Below are 14436 nucleotides of genomic sequence, written 5' to 3'. Positions count from 1 at the left end.
ACACACACACACACACACACACACACACACACACACACACAAAAGCCATATCACCATCTGCTTGATAGCGCGTTGGCCCACCTCTGGAACGCAACAAGGCAAGGATTCCGTGTGGCACGGAGTCTACAAATCCTTGATAAGTTTTGGGAGATACGTGGCAGCAGAAATGTAACGCTGTCCCATAGGGTTCGGGTCAGACATATCTGGCGGACAAGACAAACTTGAGGTCACGATCGTCAAACCACTGCAGTACTATTCGGGTCTTGTCCTGCTGGAAAATGGCATCCCCGTTGCAGGAGAAATCAAGCATGATGGTCTACTATAACCGTCATGGTGTCTTCGATTACTGTAACAGGTTCCCGTGCAAGCCCAAGTCAATGACACTCTTCGAAACCGTCCCCCATCTCCCCTTCAGCCGCGTCCATCCATGGAGCGGTTCAAGTTTCGAGCCGCCATTCGCTTCGATGACAGAGTACGCGGCCACGATCATCGACCTGGTATAAAAAGAATCGCAATTCATCAAACTAGGTGACATATTTTCTTGGATCTACGGTCGAATTTCGATAGTCTTGTGCCCACAGTAATCATAGTTAACGATGTCGTACACACGTGACAGCGAAGGGTCGCTTGCTCCTTTGTCTCATGTTCAACAATGTGAGCTGAAAGGCGTGCTGCCACACAATTGTGCCACCACCAGGACCGTACTCTGCCGTCAGATCTGCCATTGACCGCTGCCTATCCTCTAGCGGCCAAGCCTCTGATCTCTGATCAAGTTCTGTGATAAGGCATTGACGTCCAACAGCCGGCCGCTGCGACCGAGCGGTTCTACGCGATTCAGTCCGGAACCACGCGGCTGCTACTGTCGGACGTTTGAATCCTGCCTCGGGTATGGATGTGTGTGATGTCCTTAGGTTAATTAGGTTTACGTAGTACTAAGTCTAGGGGACTGATGACCTCAGATGTCAAGTCTCTTAATGCTTAGAGCCATTTGAATTTGACGTCCAACAACTTGTCACCTATTCGCGGTTTCACCATGCTTCAACCATTTTCCGTAGATGCTCGCGACAGTAGCAGCCGAACAGCCGAAAAACTTTGCCGTTTGCGAAATGTTTGATTCCCTGCTGACGGGCGTTAATAGTGTTTTCTTTGTCAAATCCACTTACGACAAAATCTCCCAGTCTACATCCCGTATAGTTGATAGAAAGATTCCCTATTCGTCTCTGCTCCGCTTTCATACTCTGTGGTGACAAATCATGCGGCAGCAATACACGCCTACACACATGGCGGCAGTATTGCGTACACAAGGAATAAAAGGGCAGTGCGTTGGCAGAGCTGTTATTCATACTGTCATGATTCATTCGAAGAAAGGTTTCCGACATGATTATGGCCGCAAGACGTGAATTAACAGACTTTGAACGCGGAATGGTAGCTGGAGTTAGACGCATGGGTAAGTCCATTTCCGAAATCATATAGGAATTCCATTTTCCGAGATCTCAATAGTGTGCCGAGAATATCAAATTTCAGGCATTACCTCTCACTACGGACAAGGCAGTGACCAATGGCCTTCATTCAAAGACCGAGAGCAGCGGCATTTCGGTAGAGTTGTTAGTGCTAAGGCAAGCAACGCTGCGTGAAATAACCGCAGAAATCAGTGAGCGACGTACGACGAATGCATCTGTTAGGACAGTGAGGCGAAATTTAGCGTTAATGTGCTATGGCGGTAGATGACCGACGCCAAGTGCCTCTGCTAACAGTACGACATCGCCTGCTGCGTACCTCCTGGGATCGTTACCGTATCGGTTGGACCCTTCACGACTGGAAAACTGTAGCCGATTTAAGTTGGCAAGAGCTGAAGGTAGGGTTTGAGTGTCGTGCAGATCCCAAGAAGCCATGGACTCAGGTTGCCAAGTAGGTACTGTACAAGGTGGTAGTGGCTGAGTAATGGTGTGGGCTGTGTTTACCTGGAATTGTCTGAGTCCTGTGGTCCTGCTGTACCGATTATTGACTGGAAATGGTTATATTCGTCTGCTTAGAGATCGTCCGCAGCCGTTCGTGGACTTTATGTTCCCATGGATGCCGATGCGCCACGTCCCCGGGCCAAAACTGTTCGCAACTGATCTGGAGAACATTCTGGACAGTCCGAGCAATAGGTTTGGTCACCAGATTGCTTGACATGAATCGCATCGAACATTTATGGGACTTAACCGAGAGGTTAGTTCGCTCAAAAAATCTTTCACCGCCAACAGTTTCGCAACTATGGACGGCTATAAGGCAGCTGGGCTTAACATTTTTGCAGGGCTTCCAGCGACTTATTGGTTCCATACCACTTCGAGTTGCTGCATTGTGCCGTTCATGTATATATTGCTTGTCGCTAGTCGTCCCCGCTGGTGGAATTCGACTTGCCGTGGGCAGTGGTGAATGTTTTAGCTCAGTTTACTGCTTCGCTTTCTGGTCCTGAGGATCCATTCAGCGTACTAACTACCGAGTCCTCTGCCATGTGGCGTTATTTGGATACGGTATGGAAGAGCTTGTGGTCAGCACACAGCTCTGCCGGTAGCTGTCAACTTGCGAGATCTTGGAGCCGCTATTTCTCACTCAAGTGGCCCTTCAATTGGCATCGCAAGGGTGAATGAACACCGCTGCAGTTCTCCACCAAGTAAATATCCGGGGCACTACCGGAAAGTAAACGAGGGTCTTCTGTGTGGCACTCAGACGCAACAGACCGCATTAAGGCTGTGAATGCGTGTGTATTTTATTATCATATAGTTCCTTCAGTTTTCTGTAACATAGAAGTACTGCCTCCACTGTCAGAGATAAAACAAGCGAGAAAGGTCTGTTTCTTACAGAATGTCTCCTCATATTTTTATGAACAGAATCTGCTGCTATCTCCCCCCTCCCCCCTCATCCCATACCCACCGTCCAGTATATACAGTTACACGACCTGAATATCAGGATGATCACCACGTGACAAGATACAGCGTCAAAGGGACTGGGTATTTTTTCTGGAGCTACGACATCTTTTGCATTCCGAACGGAGGACGAGAATAAATAAAGAAGATGCGAAGGCGACAACGCCTATTGCCCAGTCGGATCGCAGTAAACTAGACAGTGAGCGTTATATCAAAAGAAACCACAGCTGCGGTTTGGGCAGCTCGTAATATTTCATCTGCGTCGACGTTCCAGATGCGAGCGCGCGGCGGCTGGCCAGGCATCCAGTAAGGCACCGAGCGGCGCTGTCCCCGCCGGAGAACAAGTCAAAATAAAAGCAGCGGCGGCCGGGCCGGCGCCGCTCGGTGTCAAATCGCGTCCGGGTGAGGAATGGCTTCCGAGAAGAGATGGCCAGCAGGGGCGGGCAGCGCCGCGGCCGCGGCTGTGCTTGCGCACGCGCACCGCGCGCTATTTGTTGCGGCCGCGCCAGATCCCATCTCCGGCGCGTCGCTCCGATTGGCGATTGATCCCGCGCCGCTCGGCCGTGATTTATGACGGGGAGGCGGCGAGGCACACGCTGCGGTGTCGTGTCGCGCCAGCCGGCCTAATGACGGGGAACGCGCGCATCGGAGAAGAGTCAGCGAGCCACGTCCTTCCCGACGACAAGCTGCGGCGCTGGACATGCCGATGGCGCACCAGATAACGATTGTATCGGCGTACACAGACGTCAGCCGGAGGCATCGAAGGTCACTTTGCCAAGAGATCATTCCTGCATTCGAGCTTAATCGTGGAACAAATTTTCCCGCCTGTTGGAGCTGCGTCATTACGTTTGAGCTTCACACTTTTTTTCCATGAATGATTACGCTAAAATTGTAACGTATCATTCCCTGGGCGCGTCGGTGGGGCTGCGTCCTTTCCTGTTGGCTGTGTAGTACGGCAGAGCCTGTTTCCGGGAGGAAGGACGCTTTCTGCAACATGCAGTTCATTCTGTAATCCTCCTGAACGGGCTGCAGCCATTCCCTATTACGTTGGCTTACAGGCGAATGATTTTTCCGTTTTGTAGAAGAGTGCTATTAGCAGGGGCATGAAATGGTCTACGCATATAATGAAGAAAGACGAAAACCACGTACGCTCCTTTTTGTACAGCGATGAAAAAACGCAACGACAAAAAGTGATATAGAATAATGAAGTTTCGGGTACACATTTGTCTAGGTTACATATTTGTCTAGGTTACATATTTAAGTGATTAACATTGCAGTATCACAGGTTACATATTTAAGCGATTAACATGACAATACCACAGGTTAACGTAAGCACGAGAAAGCCACAACAAATGTGAAATATGCTGGTACGTTAATAACCATTGTAACCCCAGAAAGCTGAAAGCAAGAATGCAAACGTGCGTGCATTTTGTTGTACAGGTTTCGGATGTCTGCCTGAGGGATGGTTTTCCGTACCCGTTGCGCTTGGCCGGCTGGTGTGGGCGAGCGGTTCTAGGCGCTTCAGTTTGCAACCGCGCGACCGCTACGGTCGCAGGTTCGAATCCTGCCTCTGGCATGGATGTGTGTGATGTCCTTAGGTTAGTTAGGTTTAAGCAGTTCTAAGTTCTAGGGGACTGATGACCTCAGATGTTAAGTCCCATAGCGTTCAGAGCCATTTGAACCATGAGTCTAGGTGTAGGTCCAGTGTGTAGCACGCAGAAGGGTTAGCTGGAAGCCCTCAATTGGCCTGTTCCTGACCAACAAATGACCATCACTGGCACCGAGACAGAAGCAGTTTTCATCAGAAACCGCAGTAAGCCTCCACCCTCGCCTTCAAAGAGCTCTCGGTTGACACCCCTTGAAGCCGCAAAATGGCGTCGGTTTGGGGACAGTGGAATCCACGCTACAGGGTTACTGGTTCGGAGCTGTCCTTGAAGTAACCGATATTTAACACCTCGTGTCACTGCGGTACCAATTGCTGCTGCAGAAGCTGTTACGTTGCGCCACAGCCATACGCTGAACACGATGGTTTTCCTCTCTCTTTCACAAGTATACATTCACATGCCCATCGCTGCCAGCAGTCATGCACAGCGGATACATACCTGTCAAGTACCGGGTGATCAAAAAGTCAGTATAAATTTGAAAACTGAAGAAATCACGGAATAATGTAGAGAGAGAGGTAAAAATTTACACACATGCTTGGAATGACATGGGGTTTCATTAGAACTAAAAAAATACAAACGTTCAAAAATGTCCGACAGATGGCGCTTCATCAGATCAGAATAGTAATAATTAGCATAAGAAAGTAAGACAAAGCAAAGATGATGATCTTTACAGGAAATAGTATGTCCACCATCATTCCTCAACAATAGCTGTAGTCGAGGAATAATTTTGTGAACAGAACTGTAAAGCATGTCCGGAGTTATGGTGAGGCATTGGCGTCGGATGTTGTCTTTCAGCATCCCTGGAGATGTTGGTCGATTACGATACACTTGCGACTTCAGGTAACCCCAAAGCCAATAATCGCACGGACTGAGGTCTGGGGACCTGGGAGGCCAAGCATGACGAAAGTGGCGGCTGAGCACACGATCACCACCAAACTACACGTGCAAGAGATCTTTCACGCGTCTAGCAGTATGGGGTGGAGCGCCATCTTGCATAAACATCGTACGTTCCAGCAGGTGTTTATCAGCCAGGCTGGAGATGATGCGATTCTGTAACATATCGGCGTACCTCTCACCCGTCACAGTAGCAGTTTTTTGTCCAGCGCCATCTGTCGGACATTTTGTGAATTTTTTTTTGTTCTAATAAAACCCCATGACATTCCGAGCATGTGTGTCAGTGTTTACCTCACTATCTACATCATTCTGTGGTCATTAAGTTTTCAAATTTATACTGTCTTTTTGATCACCCTGTATTTCTGCAATATGGCAGAAGGAACATCTAGCTTAACTTCGAATTTCGTGGAGCTCTTTGGAGGTCACAAAGTCGAAGGCAGGCAGCCATCGCAGAGTGTAGGAGGCAAGTTGTGTCATCTAACGGGCGGAGGTGGCGTTTTGCAGTAAGTTTCTCAAGTAGGGAGCGAGTGACCCTTCCTGAAGTGGTCAATGAGGGTGTAGAATTCTCATTAACAATTTCACAGTTATCTAAGGAGAGATGCAGTTTAGTCACAAACTCGTCTAAGCAGGCGCACGATAATAACATTGCTATCAGTTTCTTGTTGTTTCATTATTACCTGTTGCAGGCGCTCAAGCAGTGTTGTAAGTACTAGGTCACGAATTTACGGGACTGTGATATGAAAATGTAGGCAGTGTGATATGTGGAAATTTGGGTCGGTCTGGCGATCGTGCAAGGATGTCGGAAGTCGTTAAGACGACGGCTCGCGATAAGACGACGGCTCGCGATAAGACGACGGCTCGCGATAAGACGACGGCTCGCGATAAGACGACGGCTCGCGATAAGACGACGGCTCGCGATAAGACGACGGCTCGCGATAAGACGACGGCTCGCGATAAGACGACGGCTCGCGATAAGTCGACGGCTCGCGATAAGACGACGGCTCGCGATAAGACGACGGCTCGCGATAAGACGACGGCTCGCGATAAGACGACGGCTCGCGATAAGACGACGGCTCGCGATAAGACGACGGCTCGCGATAAGACGACGGCTCGCGATAAGACGACGGCTCGCGATAAGACGACGGCTCGCGATAAGACGACGGCTCGCGATAAGACGACGGCTCGCGATAAGACGACGGCTCGCGATAAGACGACGGCTCGCGATAAGACGACGGCTCGCGATAAGACGACGGCTCGCGATAAGACGACGGCTCGCGATAAGACGACGGCTCGCGATAAGACGACGGCTCGCGATAAGACGACGGCTCGCGATAAGACGACGGCTCGCGATAAGACGACGGCTCGCGATAAGACGACGGCTCGCGATAAGACGACGGCTCGCGATAAGGTAAGATGACGGCTCGCGATAAGGTAAGACGACGGCTCGCGATAAGGTAAGATGACGGCTCGCGATAAGGTAAGATGACGGCTCGCGATAAGGTAAGATGACGGCTCGCGATAAGGTAAGATGACGGCTCGCGATAAGGTAAGATGACGGCTCGCGATAAGGTAAGATGACGGCTCGCGATAAGGTAAGATGACGGCTCGCGATAAGGTAAGATGACGGCTCGCGATAAGGTAAGATGACGGCTCGCGATAAGGTAAGATGACGGCTCGCGATAAGGTAAGATGACGGCTCGCGATAAGGTAAGATGACGGCTCGCGATAAGGTAAGATGACGGCTCGCGATAAGGTAAGATGACGGCTCGCGATAAGGTAAGATGACGGCTCGCGATAAGGTAAGATGACGGCTCGCGATAAGGTAAGATGACGGCTCGCGATAAGGTAAGATGACGGCTCGCGATAAGGTAAGATGACGGCTCGCGATAAGGTAAGATGACGGCTCGCGATAAGGTAAGATGACGGCTCGCGATAAGGTAAGATGACGGCTCGCGATAAGGTAAGATGACGGCTCGCGATAAGGTAAGATGACGGCTCGCGATAAGGTAAGATGACGGCTCGCGATAAGGTAAGATGACGGCTCGCGATAAGGTAAGATGACGGCTCGCGATAAGGTAAGATGACGGCTCGCGATAAGGTAAGATGACGGCTCGCGATAAGGTAAGATGACGGCTCGCGATAAGGTAAGATGACGGCTCGCGATAAGGTAAGATGACGGCTCGCGATAAGGTAAGATGACGGCTCGCGATAAGGTAAGATGACGGCTCGCGATAAGGTAAGATGACGGCTCGCGATAAGGTAAGATGACGGCTCGCGATAAGGTAAGATGACGGCTCGCGATAAGGTAAGATGACGGCTCGCGATAAGGTAAGATGACGGCTCGCGATAAGGTAAGATGACGGCTCGCGATAAGGTAAGATGACGGCTCGCGATAAGGTAAGATGACGGCTCGCGATAAGGTAAGATGACGGCTCGCGATAAGGTAAGATGACGGCTCGCGATAAGGTAAGATGACGGCTCGCGATAAGGTAAGATGACGGCTCGCGATAAGGTAAGATGACGGCTCGCGATAAGGTAAGATGACGGCTCGCGATAAGATAAGATGACGGCTCGCGATAAGATAAGATGACGGCTCGCGATAAGATAAGATGACGGCTCGCGATAAGATAAGATGACGGCTCGCGATAAGATAAGATGACGGCTCGCGATAAGATAAGATGACGGCTCGCGATAAGATAAGATGACGGCTCGCGATAAGATAAGATGACGGCTCGCGATAAGATAAGATGACGGCTCGCGATAAGATAAGATGACGGCTCGCGATAAGATAAGATGACGGCTCGCGATAAGATAAGATGACGGCTCGCGATAAGATGACGGCTCGCGATAAGATGACGGCTCGCGATAAGATGACGGCTCGCGATAAGATGACGGCTCGCGATAAGATGACGGCTCGCGATAAGATGACGGCTCGCGATAAGATGACGGCTCGCGATAAGATGACGGCTCGCGATAAGATGACGGCTCGCGATAAGATGACGGCTCGCGATAAGATGACGGCTCGCGATAAGATGACGGCTCGCGATAAGATGACGGCTCGCGATAAGATGACGGCTCGCGATAAGATGACGGCTCGCGATAAGCGGGAAATCCGGGTTCGAATTCCGGTCTGGCATAGATTTGTCAATGTCATTATTGGGTAGTAGACATACACTTAATTCTGCCGGTGTCAAGGAATTCGCTGTCCAAAACAAAGTACACTACTGACGATTAAAATTGCTACACCATGAAGATGACTTGCTACAGACGCGAAATTTAACCGACAGGAAGAAGATGCTGTGATATGCAAATGATTAGCTTTTCAGAGCATTCACAACGTGCTGACATGAGGAAAGGTTCCAACCGATTTCTCATACACAAACAGCAGTTGACCAGCGTTGCCTGGTGAAAAGTAGTTGTGATACCTCGTGTAAGGAGGAGAAATGCGTACCATCACGTTACCGACTTTGATGAAAGTCGGATTGTAGCCTCTCGCGATTGCGGCTTATTGTATCGCGACTGCTGCTCGCGTTGGTAGATATCCAATGACTGTTAGCACAATATGGAGTCGGTGGGTTCAGGAGAGTAACACGGAACGCCGTGCTGGATCCCAACGGCCTCGTATCACTAATAGTCGAGATGACAGGCATCTTATCCGCATGGCTGTAAAGGATCGTGGAGCCACGTCTCGATCCCTGAGTCAACAGAAGCGGACGTTTGCAAGACAACAACCGTCTGTACGAACAGTTCGACGACGTTTGCAGCAGCATGGACTATCAGCTCGGAGACCATGGCTGCGGTTACCCTTGACGCTGCATCACAGACAGCAGCGCCTGCGATGGTGTAGTCAACGACGAACCTGGGTGCACGAATGAAAAACGTCATTTCTTCGGATGAATCCAGGTTTTGTTTACAACATCATGATGGTTGCATTCGTGTTTGGCGGCATCGCGGTGAACGCACATTGGAAGCGTGTATTCGTCTTCGCCATACTGGCGTATCTCCCGGCGTGATGGTATGGGGTGCCATTGGTTACACGTCTCTGTCACCTCTTGTTCGCATTGACGGCGCTTCGAACAGTGGACGTTACATTTTAGATGTGGCTCTACCCTTCATTCGATCCCTGCGAAACCCTACATTTCAGCAGGATAATGCACGACCGTATGTTGCAGGTCCTGTACGGGCCTTCCTGGATACAGTAAATGTTCAACTGCTGCCCTGGCGAGCACATTCTCCAGATGTCTCACCAATTGAAAACGTCTGGTCAATGGAGGCCGAGCAACTGGCTCGTTACAATACGCCAGTCACTACTCTTGATGAACTCTGGTATCGTGTTGAAGCTGCATGGGCAGCTGTACCTGTAGACGCCGTCCAAGCTCTGTTTGACTCAATGCCCAGGCATATCAAGGCCGTTATTACGGCCAGAGGTGGTTGTTCCGGGTGCTCATTTCTCAGGATCTATGCACCCAAATTGCGTGACAATATAATCACATGTCAGTTCTAGTATAATATATTTGTCCAATGAACACCCGTTTATCATCTGCATTGCTTCTTGGTGTAGCAATTTTAATGGGCAGTAGTGTATGTTAATGTTGACCAACCACTTCCGACTCCACGTTCGCTGCGGTACTGGAGGACCAGTAGCACAGCTTCCAGTACACGCGACTCTGCAGCAGAATTGGCCGGACTGTAACATAGGAGTGAGAAGTGTCCGCGCCACTCACTTGTGTACATGTAGAGCCAGGCGCCGGCCACGACGAGGGAGGCGAGCGCGGCGGCGATGAGGACGGCGGCCCCGAGCAGCGCGTTGCGCCAGCCGGCGGCGTGCGGCGCCTGCTGGTTGTGCCGGTGGTGGTGGAACGGGTTGCCGGCGCCGGCGGCGAACGACAGCTTCCAGGCGGCGCCCAGCGGCCCGCGCCGCTTGCTGAGGCGCGCCTCGGACAGGGGATCCCCCGCGCCGCGCCCGGACCGCCGCAGGTTGCGCCGGTTGTCCATCGACGGCCGCGGCGACGGCTGCGACATCTGCAACGCGCGAGCACGCAACCGCTCAGACCCACAGCCGTTCACACGAGATTCGGCAACGTCTAGTGGCTAAGAGGGACGTCGTCAGCAACTTTCTGAGACAAGGGAAGTGACTCAACATGGCCAACTGATTCGGCTAATGCTTGGCAGAACGCTTGTGTACCACCTAAAATGTAGGACCAAAATACAGGGTGACAATTATTGTTGAACTATACGAAATAAAATCGTCGTAACTTATGGACGGTTTGCGTCAGGACGTTCAAACTGCATAGTTGGCCACGAGGTATGATGGGAATAAGTATGCTCTGTATGATTTCGTTAAGCGACGAGCCCGCTTTCATTTGGATGGGTTCGCGAACAAGCAAAATTGATGCATTTGGGGGACTGAGAATCCACATTTCGCGATCGATAAGTCTCTTCGCCCTCAACCGGGGGTGTGTGGTGTGCAGTGTTCACTCACGGAATAATCGGTACGATATTCCTTGATGGAACAGTGACTACCGAGCGGTACGAGACCCTGGTTTCGACAAGATGTGGTTCATACAAGACGGAACCCAAATCCATCGAAGCAGGAGAGCGATGTCCTGGAGGAGCACTTTGCGGATCGCATTCTGACTCTGTGGTACCCAGAGACCACTGGCATGGGCCTCGATGGTCCGCCATATTCTCCGGATGTGAAACACATGGGACTCCTTTTTGTCGGGGCATATTAAAGACAAGGTGTTCCGCAATGACGTCGAAACCATTGCGGAGCTGAAAACCGGCATTTAGGAGGTCATCGACAGCATCGATATTCCGACGCTACAGCGGGTCACGCAGAATTTCTCTATTCGTCTGTACCACATCATCGTCAATGATGCCAGGCATATGGAACATATCGTAACCTAAATCCGAATATCTGTAGTGACTAAAGTTGAACTAAATAAGCCCTCGGTCGCAATTTTTAGTCTCTTTGACCAGGTTTCAACAATTCTATGAGTGCCTTCGTCAGAAATTAAATATTTAAAGTGGCCAATAATATAAGTACAAACTTATGGGAAAAAGAATTTTTACGTAACAGTACAAGAAAGAGACACTACTTACATGTCACATATAAAATAAATGTCAAGTCAGAAAGGCTTTAATCACTTTTTTTTTTAAGAACACATGAAAGGCGAGCCACTGTGGGTTTCTCACACCTATAAAGCCACAGGTAGCAACAGACTGACGCGCCCGCGTTAGCAAGTGCGGGCAGATGAACATTACAACAGTAGCCGTAGATATCAGTAGGCTACTTAACATTTAAAACAGACGGCTGAATGTTAAAAACAGACGGCTGAATGTTAAAAACAGACGGCTGAATGTTAAAAACAGACGGCTGAATGTTAAAAACAGACGGCTGAATGTTAAAAACAGACGGCTGAATGTTAAAAACAGACGGCTGAATGTTAAAAACAGACGGCTGAATGTTAAAAACAGACGGCTGAATGTTAAAAACAGACGGCTCAATGTTAAAAACAGACGGCTGAATGTTAAAAACAGACGGCTGAATGTTAAAAACAGACGGCTGAATGTTAAAAACAGACGGCTGAATGTTAAAAACAGACGGCTGAATGTTAAAAACAGACGGCTGAATGTTAAAAACAGACGGCTGAATGTTAAAAACAGACGGCTGAATGTTAAAAACAGACGGCTGAATGTTAAAAACAGACGGCTGAATGTTAAAAACAGACGGCTGAATGTTAAAAACAGACGGCTGAATGTTAAAAACAGACGGCTGAATGTTAAAATGAACACTATTTAGTACATGAATTCGCAGGCAAAGTTTTATTTAACAGCAGACATGTTAACTTGCTGCTTATGTAAAAGCATAGAAATACAGTTTGAAGACTGAAAACTGATTAACAGTACAAAAACAAGCAGTACTTACACGTCACGTATAATATTTATTTTATATGTGATGTGTAAGTACTGCTTGCTGGGTTTGGGTTTTTGAGGTATTTGACGGGGGGTCGAGCTTCTAGGAAGGTAGCTCGATGGTCTGAGTTTAGATGGATTAGAGGGAGAAGTTTCATTGGAGTATCATACGTGGAAATTTCAATGTTGGGTCGGGAGGGATCGAACCTACGGATTTAATTAGGTCATGGGGTAAGCTTTCTGCTGAGACATGTGCGGGATTTTCGGGATGTTGTGTACTGTGTATGTTACCGTGATGGGTTGGAAGCAGGGCGCGTCTACTGCTATTCTAAAAAATGTGTTCTGCAGAGAGTGAACTTTGTTATGAACATCGGCTGCGGTGGCCCAAATTTTTGACGCGTAGCTGATGAGTGGGAGTATGAATGTCTTGAAGCGTCGAATTTTCATCTCACGTGTAAACATGCGAGAACGTACAGACTGCTCGAGGAGAGAGAGGTGGGGTGGACCAAGCCCCGCCTCTCGCTTGCAGTGCTGCCAGTTTACGTTCGGGTTTTGTGCTTCTGCGACAGCAGAACTGACACAGTCAAAGGGATCGCCCATCCTCCTGGTGTTGTGGGAGTCTTACTCGAACCTCATGATGGATTAGGATTGTCTCTTCACTCATTTCAAAACAAGCAAGCAACGAGCAATGCACAACCCAGAGCAAAGGGGAGTACACAAAGCATTTGGTAACGCCTAAAGAGCAATTGGCAGCTGAGGTCGGCAATGTCGTAAACAAGCTGTACAGGGCGTGACAGAATGTTGTTTTAAGAATTTCCGAGACTGTAGATGACGGAAGTTTGAACGTTTTGATGGAAGGAACCTACAGCCCGAAATCTGAAAAAGTTTCTAGAGCACTATGATCTATCAACGCATTAGATAGGCTAAATGAAACGCCAGATTAGTGTGATTTGGAAAATGTTTATTAACGGAGTACAATCAAATACTGTGAACCGAATCTGTGGCTTCACTATGTAAGTAAATGTTCAGCTTCGTTACATAATGTGCAATGACGAATCAGTTCTCCCTGTTGACTGTATGATGCCGCGCTCTCGTCTGATGGAATCACACGCTGTAAAGACGCGCTCAGTAAACTCGGGTAGTGTTCCTACTGGTGTTCAGTACACAAGTTACACCACATATCCGAGAGGAAAATGTCAAGACGGCTGAGGTCAGCGGAGCCCACAGACCACACGGCTGGTAATCCGCTTTCGATTATTCTCTGCTCGAAGTCGTCGGAGGTATGATGTGGCCCCAAGATAAAGGTTCATGGAGCATCATCTTTCTGGAACCACAAACTAGTGCGCAGTTCTACGTGAACGGCTTCCGTAAGTTCAGGCGAGGTATTGTCCAGAACGTTCAAATACCATGCACCACTCAAACGATTTGATAAGCTGATGGTCCAGGAAGGTGATCTCCGAGAACTGCAGCGCAGATATTGACTGGCAACCTCACATGGTAACTTCGCCTAAAGATAGTACTTCGGTTTTTTAATTACGTCATGGTGGCCATATGTTTCTGAAATGACCACGTTAAACTCTCCGCATGATACATAGAAGAGACGAAATTTGAGTGTGTAGTCCACCAAACATTTTTTTGACCTGTTTAGAACAGATCTACAGAAGGACGAAAACGTACAGAGGGAATTCAAATAAGTAAAGTAATTGATAAAATTTTTACAGAAAGCGTTTATCATGTACTATCCAGGAATATCAAGTATTCGATGGTTAATAAAACAGGTTATTTAGCCTAGCCAAGTGGTGGTGATAACTGAAATACGGCTCTGCAAGCTAGAAATATGAATGAAAAACTTTTGTGTGTGTCCAATACCTGGCGGCCAGACGGAGCCCGCTATTGGAGGTCCCGGAAGAACTGATACGACAAAGATTGTGGTGATATTTTTGCCCTAAACATAATCACGTGGTAATTTACACACGTCCCTTTTGATGTTTAATTTCCAGTTATAACGTAACGTGCAATGCCGAATTTTAAACAAACCATTTTCAACATTT

General features: G+C 48.8%; 1 protein-coding gene across 1 annotated transcript in view; it reads right to left on the bottom strand.

Annotated features, from left to right (window-relative positions):
- LOC124790533 (prolow-density lipoprotein receptor-related protein 1-like) overlaps positions 1–14436 on the bottom strand; it is a 219975-nt gene that overhangs the window by 190388 nt on the left and 15151 nt on the right. The window contains exon 2 of the mRNA XM_047257792.1: positions 10192–10489. Coding sequence (XP_047113748.1) covers positions 10192–10489 — 298 coding nt within the window. The remainder of the gene's footprint in view (positions 1–10191; positions 10490–14436) is intronic.

This window comes from Schistocerca piceifrons, chromosome 1 (assembly GCF_021461385.2).
Source record: "Schistocerca piceifrons isolate TAMUIC-IGC-003096 chromosome 1, iqSchPice1.1, whole genome shotgun sequence".
Taxonomy (NCBI): domain Eukaryota; kingdom Metazoa; phylum Arthropoda; class Insecta; order Orthoptera; family Acrididae; genus Schistocerca; species Schistocerca piceifrons.
Note: the sequence above shows the minus strand (reverse complement) of the source record. Positions and strands in the feature narration are given on the sequence as shown.